The 15,454-nt window shown below is 52.2% G+C and overlaps 1 protein-coding gene across 9 annotated transcripts in view; it reads left to right on the forward strand.

The window, feature by feature from the left end:
• Positions 1 to 15,454, forward strand: part of WNK3 (WNK lysine deficient protein kinase 3) — a 73,842-nt gene that overhangs the window by 39,442 nt on the left and 18,946 nt on the right. For 8 of the 9 annotated variants that reach the window (XM_019487388.2, XM_019487390.2, XM_019487385.2 and 5 more), the window contains 5 exons: positions 660 to 748; positions 2,213 to 2,432; positions 6,044 to 6,320; positions 12,177 to 12,364; positions 14,008 to 14,133. In XM_019487388.2, the coding sequence (XP_019342933.1) occupies positions 660 to 748; positions 2,213 to 2,432; positions 6,044 to 6,320; positions 12,177 to 12,364; positions 14,008 to 14,133 (900 nt within the window). The remainder of the gene's footprint in view (positions 1 to 659; positions 749 to 2,212; positions 2,433 to 6,043; positions 6,321 to 12,176; positions 12,365 to 14,007; positions 14,134 to 15,454) is intronic. The other variant, XM_059732564.1, reaches the window with a different exon arrangement.

The raw sequence follows: 15,454 nt of genomic DNA on the forward strand, positions 1-15,454 counted from the left end.
CTCATGGATAAATTAGTCCAGGGATTCCCAACCCCCGGGCTGTGGCCTGGTACTGGGCCGCAAAGGGTTGGCTGCCAATCCACTAGAAGGTTGGCTGCTGGACTGGAAGTCCAGAAGTGACTAGCATACTGTGGACCAGCAGCCAACCCTTTTCTACACTGAGTATAAAAAAGGGTTGGCTGCTGGTCCACAATATGCTGGTCACTGCTCGTCCGCAGTTTTCCAGTCCATGGTCATTTCTGGTACGTGGTTTGCTGGTCCGCAGTCATTTCCAGTCTGTAGTCACTCCTGGTCTGCAGTTTGCCGGTCCACAGCATAAAAAGGTTGGGGACCCCTGAATTAGTCAACTCACAATAGACTTGGCCTCTGTTCGTTGTTCATGTAGTACTTAAATGCTCATGCCTGACAAATCAATGGTATGTCTACACCTTTAATACTGTGTCCAGTTCTGGTCTCCACATCTCCAAAAGGATTGAGAAGAACTAGAGAAAGTCAGCTTGTTGCTGAAGCCAAGAGTCGAATCTGCTGCAAGCCAAAGGAAGCAGAGCAACAAGGAGCCTTGGCTCCCTTTTAGAGAAAGCAACGTGTGGTTTATATTCCAGGGAGTGTGCTGTATGCAAAAATATGGTGTTTGCCACAGCTTCCGCCTTCTCTTCCAGGGTATCAAACCAGCCAGTTTCAACAAAGTGACTGACCCCGAGGTGAAAGAAATCATTGAAGGCTGCATCCGTCAAAACAAGTCAGAGAGGTATGTTCTGACCCCTTTCTCTGCCCCCATAAGCCATGAACCCATGGTTCCTGCTGGGATGTCCATGGGTTCCCACCAAGGGGTCCAATTTTGGATGAGGACATAAGATCATAAGAGAGGTTTGGCTCTCTGGAAAGGATCTTTGTACGTAACGTTCAGTCCAATCCCCTGCTCAAGGTATAATAATTCCATGTGTATCCTTGTCTGATCTAGTTTTAATGCTACTCAGCAACCCTGTCACCCCAAGGCATGTTGCCCCAATACCCCTCCCCCATACTTGCCCCCAGGTAAAGCCAGGGGTTAAGACTTGTCAGGCTGGAGGGGACCTCCAGAGGCCACGTCTCGTCCAGCCCCCTGCCTGAGGCAAGATCATCCCTATCCAAACTGTCCCAGACAAATCCATTGTCTAACCTCTTTGTAAAATTACTGTCCACCCTGACACAACACTAGACATCACACCCAACCTGCCACAGGGAAAGCAGGGGGACCATGGTGGCTGTCCTGCTGCTGTCAAAGAATGCTAAAGTATACTCCAGCATTCCCAGGTAGAGGCCGTGCCCCTGCTACAGAGGAAAGCAAAAACCCTCCTAGTCCATACCAATCTGACCAGGGGGTAAAATTCCTGACCCCGGTGAGTGCCAGTCTGACCCTGAGTGGAGAGGCAAGACCATTGGCAATGCATAGGGGGTGGATGCGGGTGCACGTGCACCCCCTGAGATTGGCCATGCATCCCCTGAGATGGGCTACCGCCACCACTGCCAGTGGTATCTGCGAGTGTTCTGCCAGCGGCATCTGTGGGCAGTCGCCGATTGCCACTCAGCGCTTGTCACCATCCCCTCAACACCAACATCACCGCAGCCACCTGCGGGTGATCCCTGCTTAGCCCACCCTCACCGCTGACATCCCTGTGGCCACCTGAGGGTGGTCCCCACTCGCCGCCACTACGCCCCTGCTGCCACCGCCTGCGTGTGGTCACCGTGCCCCCCCCAGCCTCGGGAGGCATGAGGTGTTCAAGGGCAAGACCCTCTACCAGGGACCCTCCAGGTTTGAGTCCAGCACTGGCACAGCCCAGTCACCATTCCTAGCCTTAGCTCCTGGAGGGCGGCAAAGAAAAACATCCCCCAGGCCACTGTAGCAACAAGGAGGGGAAAAAAATCCACCCCCAGCCCCTTGTGGCAACCAGCAAAGCCTGGATGTCCAGAGCAGAACAAACCCCCTCCGCTGTGCTCTGAAGGACTCCATGCATCACTCCCTCTAATTGAGCCCTGTGTCTTTCTTGAGGTCTAATGGGCTGGTGGGGTCAGGGGTCACGGGGAGAGGGAAGAGCCAAGACTCCTGGGTTCTCTTTTTAGCCACATCTAAAGAAATCACAGAAGCATTCCTGAACTGTACCATGTTGCTTTAGAATGGGGCTGGCGCTGGGTCTTTTGCTGAGACCACAGCTCCCCTCTTCTTTTATTCCAGGTTATCCATCAGGGACCTGCTGAATCATGCGTTCTTTGCCGAGGACACAGGGCTGCGGGTGGAGTTGGCCGAGGATGATGACGGAGTCATGGCCTCACTTGCTCTCCGCCTCTGGGTGGAAGACCCCAAGAAGCTGAAGGGGAAGCACAAGGACAATGAAGCCATCGAGTTCAGCTTCAACCTGGACATTGATGTCCCTGAAGAGGTGGCCTACGAGATGGTGAGAGCTCCCTTCTCCATCCCCACAACTACTGTCAGCCTCATGGCCTGGGGGTGAGAAAGGCTTGCCTTCTTTCTGCCCACCCAGTCACCAAACCCCTCTGAGATGGGATCATATAAGAATTGAATTGGAAGGGGTCTCACAGAGTCATATTGACTCTGCCCATCAACACACCAAACCCAACCAAGACAGGATCATAGGGGAATCAGGCTGGAAGAAACCTCATAAGGTCACATCTCATCCAGCTCAAGGCAGGATGGTCCTAGACAAAACCATCCCAGCCCAGAGTCTGTCCAACCTGCCCTGGGACACCTCTAGGGATGGAGACACTGTGTCTTCAGGCAGCCTGATCCCACGCTCAGCCTCCCTCAGAGGCAGCAAGTTCTCACCTCCAGCCTTGCTTTCCCCAGCTGCAGCTCAAGGCTATTGTTTCTAGTCCTGTCTCCTGTGATCACACTTCAGGAACTGGAAGGCTGTGATCCACTCCCCCTCAGTCTTCTTTTCTCCAGACTTGATCACCCCAGCTCTTCCAGCCTTTCCAAATCAAAGGCAGGGATTCTCCTACTCTATCCATTACTGAGGAGGCCTCTCCTGGAGTCTTGGGTCCACTGTTGTTCACCAAGCCCTTGATGTACACCTGTTGCCCTGTGGGGTCAGGCCAACTCTCAGGATCTCAATATTGCGCTGTTAGACAGGAGGGTGTGACACAATTGCACATATACAAACACACAAATCAATTAGGTGCATACACACACACACTACCAGCTCAGACACATAGACATCCAAACCAGCCTCGGCACATGCATACCTATCACCAATTCAAGCACGTACACTATACACCCCAAAAGTTAGACACAGATCACTAATTCATGTATCATGCACACAATCACACACACACACGCAGGTAAGTTCCTAACTTGGATGGTACAGTGTGTATGTGTGCTTGGGGTACCTGGGATACTTGGGGGAAGGTTCAGGTGAGAGAGAGAGAGTTAAAGTGTAGGGAGTGAAAGTTGTCAGAACCGGGATTAGAACTGGTGGACTACAGAGAAGCTGGCTGAGGAACTGAGGCTTGGGTTTGCTTAAGGTAGACTGGGGCTGGAAACTGAGGCAGCCATCTGAGGTATTGGGGTGCGGGGGGCAGATAAGTGGCGGCAAGGAAGAGACAGCCAGGAAAGAAACTGAGGCAGAAATGTGGTTGATTAGGGGAAAAGGAAAAGGCAGTGGGGATAAGACAGTGGCAAAGAAACAGGGGGTTTGGAGGCAGAGAGGAGCTCAGGACAGGTGTTAGAGATGGTAGTGAGCCAGAAGCAGGAGAGGAAGAAATGAGACAGAAGTTAGGGGGGCAAGGAGCAGAGATTGGAGCAGGACCATAGTAAAGCAAAACCCAACTTAAGGGTCCAAATAACAGTTTTATTAAACAGACAACACACTACACAGCCCCATGAAGTTATTGGTTTACACCCCCCCTCCGCCCCCCCGGAGAAAGAGACTCAGTGGAAGGGTTGGAGTCCAGGTGGGGAAGAGAAGCAGAGTCCAAGTCCTTGGTTGAAGAGGGGGTAGAGGTGATAGCTACCTATCCAGGCTGGAAAGGGGTCTTTATCCAGTAGGTGTTGTCCAGAGTGGGGTCGCCAGCAGGGCCTCTGGGTGGATAAGGGGTGTGGCATGGTGCTGGTCCAGATGGAGAGGATGTCCCACTGGGTCTGTCTTCACTGCCCCTTTTTATAGGGGCAGACCTTGTGTGACCCTAGTGACAGAAGGCACACTCAGGCAAGAGTCAGCCCCTGGTGTACTGAGCATGTGTGCTCCATGCAGAGATGTGCAGTTTCGGGTGTCTGTGATGATGGGGTACAATGGTAGAGTTGCTGGTTCTGCAGGGTCTTTTGTCTTTCAAATGCTGGGTTCTTGTCTCTATTCCTGGGTGAAGTTCTGTGGTTTCTGGATGAATCAATGCGAGGTGATGGCCTGGTCATTACAGGCCATTCAGTAGAGGCCTGCTACCATTGTATTTCAATCATTCCCAATCACTCTCATTCATCTGGGAACCAATTTACATGGGAGGGGTACATGAATCATACAGTTGCAACACAGGGGATGCCCGAGCAGAGGACACAAGATGGAGGTTTGACATACAAAATGGAAACTTGACATGATTTACACTAACTTACATATATAGGCCTAAAACAGTAATGACACAATATAAAAGCAGTACAAACATAATAATTATCACTTATAAAACAGTGGGTATCAATATCAAAATATCAGGGAACTTATTTCCAAAGAGGGGAGAGAAAAATAAAACTTAATACCTAAAATAAAATGTTAAAGCTTATCCTATATCTTAGCTTACTTATACTTATCTATAGGGAATAGAGAGGGAGAGAAAAAGTCAGAAATGGTTGGGGAAGGGGAGGGAATGCATTTTAAAATAAATAAAAAAAGAAAAATGGGGGGTTTGCTACATACCCTGATGTAGCGGTAACCTGCTACCAAGTCCCCTCTCAGCCTGCTTTTCTGCAGGCTGAAGAGTCCCAGGTCTCTTACCTCGTATGGCCATGCAAATCTCTGATCATACAGGTGGCTCTTCTCTGGACTTTCTCGAGCTTTTCCATGATTTGTTGAAGTGCAGTGCCCAGAACTGGATGCAGTACTCTATCTGCAGTCTCACCAATGCCAAGTAAAGCATAAGAGTCACTTCCTTGGTTTTGCTGGAGATGCATTGATTGATGCATGCCAGAGTATTATTTTCCCTGCTGGCTATCGCTTTGCACTGCTGGCTCATGTTCATTCTGTGGTCATTTATTACCCCTAGGTCTCTTTCATTCGTAGTGCTGGTCAGATTGGCATAGCCAAGCCTGTAGGTGTGCAGGGGATTTTTTTGTCCCCAGGTGAAGCACTTTACATTTCTCGATGTTAAACCTCATCTGGTTCCAATCCACCCAACTTGCTAACCTGTCTAGGTGGTCTGCCTGTATCTGCAGCCTATCTTCAAGTGTGATCACGCTTCCCCATAGCTTGGTATCTTCCACAAACTTGGCCAGTGAATTCTTCACCCCCACATCCAAATTATTGATGAAGATGTTAAAAAGCACTGGACCAAGCACCAACTCCTGAGGGACACCGCTGGTCACTTCTTGCTAAGACAACACAGATCCATTCACTAGAACTCTCTGGGTCCTACCCCATAACTAGCTTCTTACCCACCTAACTACCTCACAATTAAGCCCACAATCTTTCAATTTTCTCATGAGAACATCGTGGGATACCAGATCAAGTTGATATCCAAGGGTGTCCAAGATGATATCCTGAAGCAGGGGGCTGTGGTCGATGTGACCTTGTGAGGTCCCTTCCAGCCCAATTCTCCTATGGTACCATCTTGGGTAGGTTTGGTGAGTGGATGGGCATAATCAGTGTGATCTCATGATGTCCCTTCCAGCCCAACTTTCCTATACTAAGGCCAAAGATGTCATCAATTCATGTCAAGGAGCTGGATGGGGTGAGACTTGTTTTTGGTTTTTTTTGTGGGGGCAGGGGGGAATCTCTGGCTACAAGTGGAGAGAGGAAGGGGCTTTCCAGGGTTCACATCTCACCTCCTGGCCTCTTCCTCACAGGTGAAATCAGGCTTCTTCCATGAGAGCGACTCCAAGGCTGTGGCCAAGTCCATCCGTGACCGTGTCACTCTGATCAAGAAGACGCGGGAGCGGAGGCACATGGACTACCTGGAGGAGCACCGGGACTCCCAGGGTGGCAAACCCACCCCACCCTTCTTCCACCCCCTGGGCATCTCCCTCATCCAGCCAGTGGGCAGCGAATGCGAGGAGACAGAGGTGGATCAGCACGTGAGGCAGCAGATGCTTCAGCAGATGCAGCATCGTTCTTCCGTTACCGGTACGTGGCTCCCCTGGCCAGTGGAGGCGCCTTGTGGAGGACACATCTGCTTAGCAGTCTGTGACTTATTTCTACCTTATTTCTTCATATACAACATGTACCTTTCTCCCAAAAAATCAGCCCTCCACTCAACAAACTTTTGGAACTCATTGCCATAGGAGGTGATAGAGGCAGGTAGCACAGTCAGGCAGGGCCAGCCCACCATTTTTTGGGGCCCCCTGCAAGATATAGTTTTGGGGCCCCCTGATGCAAAGAAGCCATGGGGAGGTGGGGTGGCAAGCGGCAGCAGAAGCTGACGGCAGCAGCAGCACGGAGTGGTGGTGCTGGAGTGTTCACAGCATAGGCAGAGGAAGAAAAAACATTGTTGGGGGGGGGGCTAAGCATGTGCATGCACATGCCCCCCCATGGGAAAGTCTGTGGGGGGGAGGGGAAAGGGCCATGGGGGTGAGCGGCATTGCCTGGCACTGCATCACGCCGTGCTGGGTCTGGCTGCCTCCTGGCCCCAGTCGCACCAGGCCCAGCTGCTGCCCTGGCCCTGGCCCCGGACCCGCCAGCCCCGGTTGCCTCCCAGCCCCAGCCACCACACCAGCCCTGGCCCTGGCCGCCGCACCAGCCCTGGCCCTGGCTGCCTCCTGGCCCTGGCTGCACTGCCCAGCCCCGGCTGCCTCCTGGGCCCGGCTGCACACTGCCCGTGGGGGCCCCAGAGCTGGGGACTGGAGTGGGGCCAACCTCAGCTATGCCGCTGGGCCAGAGGGCTTGTTGCCTCTGTGCCTCCCTGCTCCCGCTGCTTCAAAAGTGGCGGGCACCACCATGTGCATCCTGCTGCTGGGTGGGGGGAGCAGTGAGGCATATGGCACTGCGCTGCGCCACTTTCAAAGGAGCGGCGGCAAGGCGCAAAGGCAAGGAGCAGAGCACAGCTCACAACTGCGGCCCACCCTTACCCTGTGCAAAGATCATGGGGGCATGTGCTCCAACCCACACCACCACCCCCTTGGCTGCCTGGTGCTGTGCATCTGGAGGAGCCACCGGGCTTCAATTGTCCCATGACTTAGCCTGGCCAGGGCCTGATTCACCATGAACGAGGCCCCAGCTGGGTTGGGTCGTGAGGCAGTCAGAGCCCAGTGGCTTGTCCAGGGGCACAGCATGGGGGAGCTGGGTGGAGCTCCTCCTTCCCCTCCCCCTTGGCTCTCTGCAGCGCACACAGTGGCGGGACCTGCTTACCCACTCCCTGGATGAGCCGCCGGCCTCTGATTGTCCCACAGTCTGGCCTGGCTGGGGCCCCATTCACAGTGAATAAGGGCTGGGCTGGGTAATGGGACAATCCCCATAGTGCAGCAGGGAGCGGGGCAGGGTGAATGATTTGCCCTGCCCATACCCCACTCTCTCCTGCACTGTGGGGGTCTCGATCTGACCCCACCCCCCAAGCCCAGGGTAATAAAGAAAGAAGGTTAAAAGAAACTTACCTGCCTGTGTGCAGCAGCTGGCTGCAGTGCTGGCTGTGAGAGCAGGGTATCTGTGTGTGCGCCCCTCCCCCACTGCTGCAGCTTCCCATGTCTAGTCTGCCCTTAAGCTATGCCTGCTGCTGCCCTCCGTTTGGGGTGGCTGAGCCCTGTTAGCCCCCTACTTCCGCCGCCTATGGCTCATGGCCACAGGAGGCGCCCTGTGGCTGCAGGTTTCGCAAGATAGGGCGGGCCGGTCCTGCAGTCAGGTTCAAGAAGAGACTAGATAAATTCATGGATGTGTCAGAGTGTTTTAAGCCTCCCCTCTCCGGCACTGGGTGTTGGCTACAGCCAAGGCTGGGGATTTTGCTGGGCCAATGCTCCTGCTAGGACCAAAGCCAGAGGTTCCTGGCTAGAAGGTCTTAGCCCTTTGCTCAGGGTCAGACTGATGCCATATTTGAGGTCAGGCAGGAATTTCCCCCCAGTCATATTGGTACAGACTGAGGGGATTTTTTGCCTTCCTCTGTAGTGGGGGGGGGGGGTATGGCTCTCTACCTGGGATCTCTTGAGCATATATTGACAACATTTCATAGAAACAGGACATTGACTGCTGTGGTTCCCCTGCTTTATCTGTGGCAGGTTTGGATGTGATGTCTGTGTTGCATCAGGGTTGACAGTAGGAGTTTAGATAATATATTTTTATGGGGTGGTTTGGATAGGGCTGAGTCTGCCTCAGGCAGGGGGTTGGACTAGATGTGACCTCTGGAGTTCCCTTCCAGCCCCACTTCTCTAGGATTCTGTTAGTAGCTGTTTAACAGTATGGTGCCAGGGAGGGTATTGAGTAGAGGTAGTTCACTTCAGAGAGATGTGGTTCAGTGCTCTCTCTCTATAGCATTCACCCCTGGCACTGCTGGAGATGGGATACTGGTCTAGGTGGACCACTGGTCTGCCCAATTCTGGTCCTGCTGATGTACTTGAGACTGATGGGGGAGAGGATGATGGTTTATACAATCACAAAAGGAGCAGACCAAGTGACCAGGGAGCTATTGTTCACCAAGTCCTAGGATGCTGAGACCAGGGGCCACCCGCCAAGATGATCAGAAGATGGGCTTAAAACTAATGAGAAGAAGGATTTTTTTTATGTAATGTATCATTAACTTGGTGGGATTCATCATCAGCAAGGCAGGGGGTAGTGGCAGAGAACACAACCAGGGGCTGGATAAATGTATGGAGGATAGATCTGTTAGGAGCCATTGAACAGGCCAATCAGAAATGTTTCCTTTTGCATCTCTAAAGCAATAAATAGTACATGCCAGAGAGGGTATTGAATAAGGGATGGATCACTCTAGAGCAGGGGTGGGCAATTATTTCAGTTGGAGGGCCACTTAATGAGTTTTGGTGAACTGTTGAGGGCTGCAAGGATAGCCCTGTCCCTTGATAGGTGCCCAACCCCCTGTTTGGCATTTTAGGACTAGAAGTCCCACTCCTAACACCCTGCTCTTTGCCCCCAGAAGTACATCTTTTGTGGGAGAGTTGCCATCTTGGAACCATAAAAAAAAACCCAAACATTATATACTAAAAATCAAACATCTACTATAACATATTTTAATTTTTTTTCAAAAAATACTTTTGTCTTGATTTGTCTATGTTATGTAGTGTATATAGAGGTGATTGCATAACAGCTCAAAATGAAGTCTTACTCTTGTATATTTTGGGGGGGATGTGTGGAGGGGTGTGTGGGGTATGGGTGGATGGGTATGGGATTTGTGGGGGGCTGTGGGAGTGTGTGTATATGGGGTGTGGGGGAGGGTGTGGGTGTGTATGTGGATGTTTGGGGGGTGGGTATGGGGTTTGTGGGGGCCTGTGGGTAGGTGTGTGTTGGATTTGTGGGGGGGGGTGAGTGTGGGTGGATATGGGGCTTGTGGAGGGCTGTGGGTGTAGGGGGGTTGTAGGGTGTGTGTGGGGGTGTGGCTGGAAGAATGTGGGTGTGGGGTGTGCACGGGGGGTGGTGTGTGTGTATGGTCGGGTGCACATGTGGGCCCGCTTCTACAAATATGACAGACTTCTCAAACACCTCCCCCCATTATGCACAGCTCCTGCTGCCAGCAGCAGGAAGCGGGCCCTCGGGGTGCTCACAGCCTGTGGCAGGCAGAGCCCCTCAGCAGTGTGCGGTCCCAGTAAGTCCCAAGACTGCATGTGGCCAGGCTGCCGGCTTCATCATGCGGGGCTCATGTGTACTTCTTGGATTCTCCGGCTAAGCCCCGTGCTGCCAAAGGAAGCCCTGTGCAGTGAAGCCAGCAGTACAGGTCATGGGGCTCGGCTGGGGTGCCAAGGAGAGGCGGAGCTGGCTCAGCTCTATAGTGTGGAGTTTCCCACCATTCCCTATGACCTGCATGTTGGTAGTGAGCAGGGCCAGGCCACTGGCTTCATCGTATGGGATTTGCTCTGGAGGTGTGCAGCTCGGGCAGAGACCCTGAGAACTGAATGTGAGCCCCAGAGAGCCCAGCATGATAGAGCCAGGCAGACCCTGCTCCCCTGCCGACTCAAGCTCCACATGCTCCTGCCATCCCACCCTGGGCCCCCGCTGGCCCCGGCCTTGGGGTTCCAGCGTGGGCCCCATGCTCCTGCCCAGCTGCCGCTTTGCTCCTACCCACTGCTGCTTCCCTTCCACCTGCCCGCTTGCTGCCGCTTCTCCCACCCACCACCCTTTCCCTCCCTGCTGCTGCTACTTCCCTACCTGTGGGGCCAGGGTCAGGACTATCCTGCAGGCAAGGGTGGAAGAGCAGCACACACTGCCCCTGCAGGAGTGAGCGGGGCTCAGCCCTATTCAAACACAGCAGGGGCAACTCGGGGCTGGGCCAGGTACAGTGAATTGGTAGGCACCTGCCCCTGGGCTGGATGAAATAGTCTGGTTGGCCAGATGAGGCCTGTGGCCCGTATTTTGCCTGCCCCTGCTCTAGAGATACCCAGTTCTATGCTCTCCGTCTATAGCATCCATTTCTGCCACTGTTGGAGACAGGAAACTGAGTTAGATGGACCATTGGTCTGACCCAGCCTGGCTCTGCTGATGTTCTTCTGTTCCATCTAGAATGCATGTTTGAAGCAAGGGATGCTGTTTTCTTTGCCAGAAAGGAAGCATGGAGACACTGCAGCTGTCATTCAGCTGCCAAGATGGCAGAGTTCCGTGTTAATCCTGTCACTGCCATAGCTAATAGCTGTACTCTGTTGCTTGGCTCTGTACCAGCAAGGAGATGGTGGGTAGTATCTTGTTGAGCTTTGTGGCATGAACACACTTTATTCACAGGAATTTCTGTAAAGAACTACTTGTAGGAGAGAGGTAATAGTCTTGCCACTGCCCTTGGAAGGGTCCAAGGCCTACTTTGTGTGACATAAAGTCCTCCTGGGAACATAGTCGGGGTGGATTCAGAGGGGCTGTGGCAGCGCAGTTGCTTCTCTTCTAGCTTTGATTCTTCTTCCACCTCAGCTTTAAAACCAACTGCATAGGAGAGGCAGCGGTGTTTCTATTCAGGCAGGAGCTGAGTCAATTGACTTCATGGCTTATTGTCATCTCCCTGATTCCTGCTAACCTCTCTCCACTCTACAAATGTAAATGACCCTCTCTCCTCTCTGCCTCCCAGGCACCCCACCCATGGCTGCCTTCTCCCCTGTAGCCACAATCTGATCCTCTGGTAAAACCCAAACAGCAACCTAACTGGCCCTGACTCGAATACAAACCCCTCTGGGACTCTAGTCCTTGAGCCCTCTACTAAGGCTGGCTTGATTCCACCCCTCCAGCCCACCAGGTACTTCTCCTAGGCTGGCTTGACTCTTCACTGCAGCCAGATCTCTCCTGGGAGCTCTTTCCTTTTCTAGCCCCTGGCTCAGTTCCCCTGGGCAGCTCCCACCTGGTGCCACTTTGCCCTTCCTGCACCTGCCTCCAGCTACACTCCCTTGACAACCTTCCTAGTAACAAGGACAGGGGTTCCATGTTATAAAGACCATTAAAACAAAGAGACAGTTGTTAACACCGGTTGAGTGAAGAGCAATGAGCCATGAAGTCAATGGACTCCCTTGGCTGCCTGAGTAGTCATGCCACAGCTGCTGCAGCGTGGAGTGGGAATGAAAACAAGGGGCTTCTGTTCTGGGTGATAATGATAAATCAGTTCTCCCACTTAATACATGCACCCCAATTTGGCACTGATTTTCAGGGAAAATGCTCTGTGTTGTATGGGAGAACGTACAGTGGAACCAGCTACTTTCTTTTCCTGAGCTTTGCTTCATGAGATCTCTGGCTCTGATCTCACCCTGCCCACAGCTCTTGGCCAGGGGCAGGAGAACACAAACAAACACTCCTCAGAAGTGGCTGCCACTGCCAACCCTCTCACCTACTCACTGCCTTGCTCTCTTCCTCACTCAGCTGACAGCCTGTCTGAGAATGGTGCCGGCTCCACTATCCTATCAGATGCCTCTGGCCAGCTCAACATGGCTGCCTATGCCTCAGAGCCCATGATGGAGCCATCACAGATCCCATCAATGGACCCTGGCCTGCAGGGCCATCTCTACCAGCCGCAGCCACTCATGGGGCACTATCAGCAGATCGCCGGGGTAAGGCATGTTGAGGGGCATTGCCATTGGGGGGGCAGAACCTGTGGGGTAGCTGAGATAGTTGGACCTTAGGAGCAGGGGGATTAAAAGACAACAGAAGCTTCCATGCACCAGCTGCTCCCTGAGGCCTCTTTGTGCTCCATACCAGTGGTCTTCAACTTAGAGTCATAGGAACTTTGGGTTGGAAGGGACCTCAGGAGGTCATTTAGTCCAACCCCCTGCTCCATGCAGGACCATCCCAACTATATCATCTCAGTCAAGGCTTTGTTTACCTAGGGCTTAAAAGCCTCCTATGATGGAGACTCTACCACCTCTCTGGGTAGCCTGTTCCAGTGCTTCACTACCCTCCTAGTGAGAAAGTTCTTCCTAATATCTAACCTGAACTTTCCTTGCTGCAACTTGAGACCATTGCTCCTTATTTTGTCATCTGTCACCACTGATAGCAGTCTCACTCTATCTTCTTTGGAACCCCCCTTCATGTAGTTGAAGGCTGCTATTAATTCCCCTCTCCGTCTTCTCTTCTCCAGACTAAATAAATCCTGTTCTCTCAGCCTCTCCTCACATGTCGTGTGCCGCAGCCCTCCAAACCATTTTCATTGCCCTCTGCTGGACTTCCTCCAATTTGTCTACATTCTTTCTGTAGTGGGGGTGGGGTGGGGGGACCAAAACTGGACACAGTGCTTCAGGTTTGACCTCACCAGTGCCAAATAGAGGGGAAGAATTAGTGATTATGGGGGATACTCACCAGATGTGGCCCTCAGCTCCATGGCATCCAGCCCACAGGTTGGGAAATTTGGTGGCAAGGGATCTGTGGCAATGAATAGCACTACTCTTCCCCATCTTTTCTCTCTTGCTGCAGAGAGCAGGATGTGTGCAATGGCTTGAAGTGGCAGCCAAGTCAGTTTAGATTGGACCTCAGGGAAGAACTTCTTCCATGTTAGAGCAGGGAGGCAGTGGGATAGATATCCAGGGAAGATGTGGGCTGTCCATTACTGGCAGGATTCAAGGAAAGGTTGGACAGCCACTGATCAGGGATGATCTAGATATAGCAATGTCTATGGGGATTTTCCAGGCTTCTGTACTTTGCTGGTTGCCACAATCCCACCCCCTCCACTTGCTGCTATGTGTCAGGGGTTTTGAAGGCTCCCTCAGAGGCATTGGGTGTTGGCTGCCACCCATACTGGGATGGTGACAGGGCAGTGCCAGTGCTTATGCTGGGGGAAAATCCCAGAGGATCCTGACTAGAGGGACTTGCCCTTCCACTCAGGGTTAGACTGATGCCATATGTGGGGTCAGGAGGGAATTTTACCCCATACACAGATTGGTACAGTCTGGGTGGGGGGTTTACCTTCCTCTGTAGCAGGAGCATGGCCCAGCCTGGAATCTCTGGAGCACACATTAACAACCTTTTACAGCTGCAAGACATTGCTACCATGGTCCCCCTAGTTCTTGATGCTGATACCATCTCCCACTACCTGGGACCCCCTTGCCTCCATACTGGCACCCCTGGGAGCTAACTCTCTCTGGTATACTCCTGTGGGGGGTGGGGCTCAGAGGCAGGAGGGGACAGTTTAGCTGGTGGCCACACCTCCTGTACTGTGAGTTCCATGGCCCCATGGTGATGATGTTGTTTCCTTGTCCAGGTACAGCCCCCACAGCTGTTGCCTCTGGCACAGCCCCCAGGGCTGCCTCCCCAAGACCTAGCCCTTCCACCAGCCCCCCAGCCCCAGGTCTCGCCTTTGGCTGCCCAGCCATTACCACAGATGCTGGTAAGTCCCTTCTCCAGGGTGGAGGTTGGTGTTGGGAGATGCGGGAAGCCCTCTGTGAGAATACTCTGGCAATTGCTGTATTTCCTCACATACCACATGCCTTCACATAAGACTATGCCTTGGGGAAGTCAGAAGCACAAAGGAAAAAGGATTATTTCAGAGTTACAGCCACCTAGAGCAAGGACAGAATGTCATCTTCAGCTCACTTGCCTTCTCTTCCTTGCTTAACTCAAGCTGAAACCCAGGTGCTGCTAAAGACTGATCTCCAGGGGTGGATGTGGACTTTTAAATAGCATTAAAAAGTCTATGAAGCTATGAAATGGAAGGAGAGAGAGAGACCAGGAGCATCTAGCGTACAGCAGCAGTGCCTTAGAAAGGTTAAGAACATAAGGACTGCCATTTACTGGGTCAGACTCGAGGTACAGCTTGCCCTGTCTTCTATGTCCAATAGCAGCAGAGAGCGGATGCTGAGAGGGACAGTGAGCTGGGTCTGACCAGGGTTTTTTCCCCTGTTCCTCTCCCACTTGCAGCCTCCTGCATTGGAGGTCTGGGGAGTTCTGATGCAGAGGCTGTGCCCCTCATTCCCCTGACCAATAGCTACCAATGTCACTTTCTGCCAAGCATGTGTCCAGTCCCTTGGTGAATCTGGCTAACCTCTTCGCTCCCACCACATATGGTACCAACCAACTCTATGCTTAAATTCTACACCGGGTGAAAAAGAACTGCCTTATGTTAGTTTAAAACTGACGACATGGTAGTTTCATGTTGTGACCCCTAGTTTTTGTCTAGTGAGAGACAGTCAATACTAAATCCTTATTGACTTCTCTTCGCCATTTATTGTTTTGAAAACCCTCAACATGTCCTCCCTCAAGCATTTCTTTTCTAAATTGAATAGGCCTGCCTGTCCATCTATCTAGCCCAGACTCTGTCTGTCTATTTATCCACTCCACTTTCTGTCTGTCTGCCTGTCTACCCACCCACCCAACCCATGGTCTGTCTGTCTTTCTGTCCACCTCACACTCTATCTAGCCATCTCTATCTATCCAGCTCTCCATCTGTCTCCGTCTCTCTCTCTGTCTCTCTGTCATTAGCCTCTTTAGTCTCTCCTCACATGAAAGCCCTTCTGTACCATGTATCATCCTTGTTGTCCTTCTTTGGAACTCCTCTTGTTCATCTCTGTCCTTTTGGAGGTGCAGGGACCAGAACTAGGCAGTGTCTTCAAGGTGGGACTAGGGCCTGGTTTAAATTCTGATTTCACATTTTTTATGAAAGTCACTTAATTTCATGATTTTCATGAAAAATGTGATTTGTAATGAAATGC

Source organism: Alligator mississippiensis, chromosome 8 (genome assembly GCF_030867095.1).
Source record: "Alligator mississippiensis isolate rAllMis1 chromosome 8, rAllMis1, whole genome shotgun sequence".
Classification (NCBI taxonomy): domain Eukaryota; kingdom Metazoa; phylum Chordata; order Crocodylia; family Alligatoridae; genus Alligator; species Alligator mississippiensis.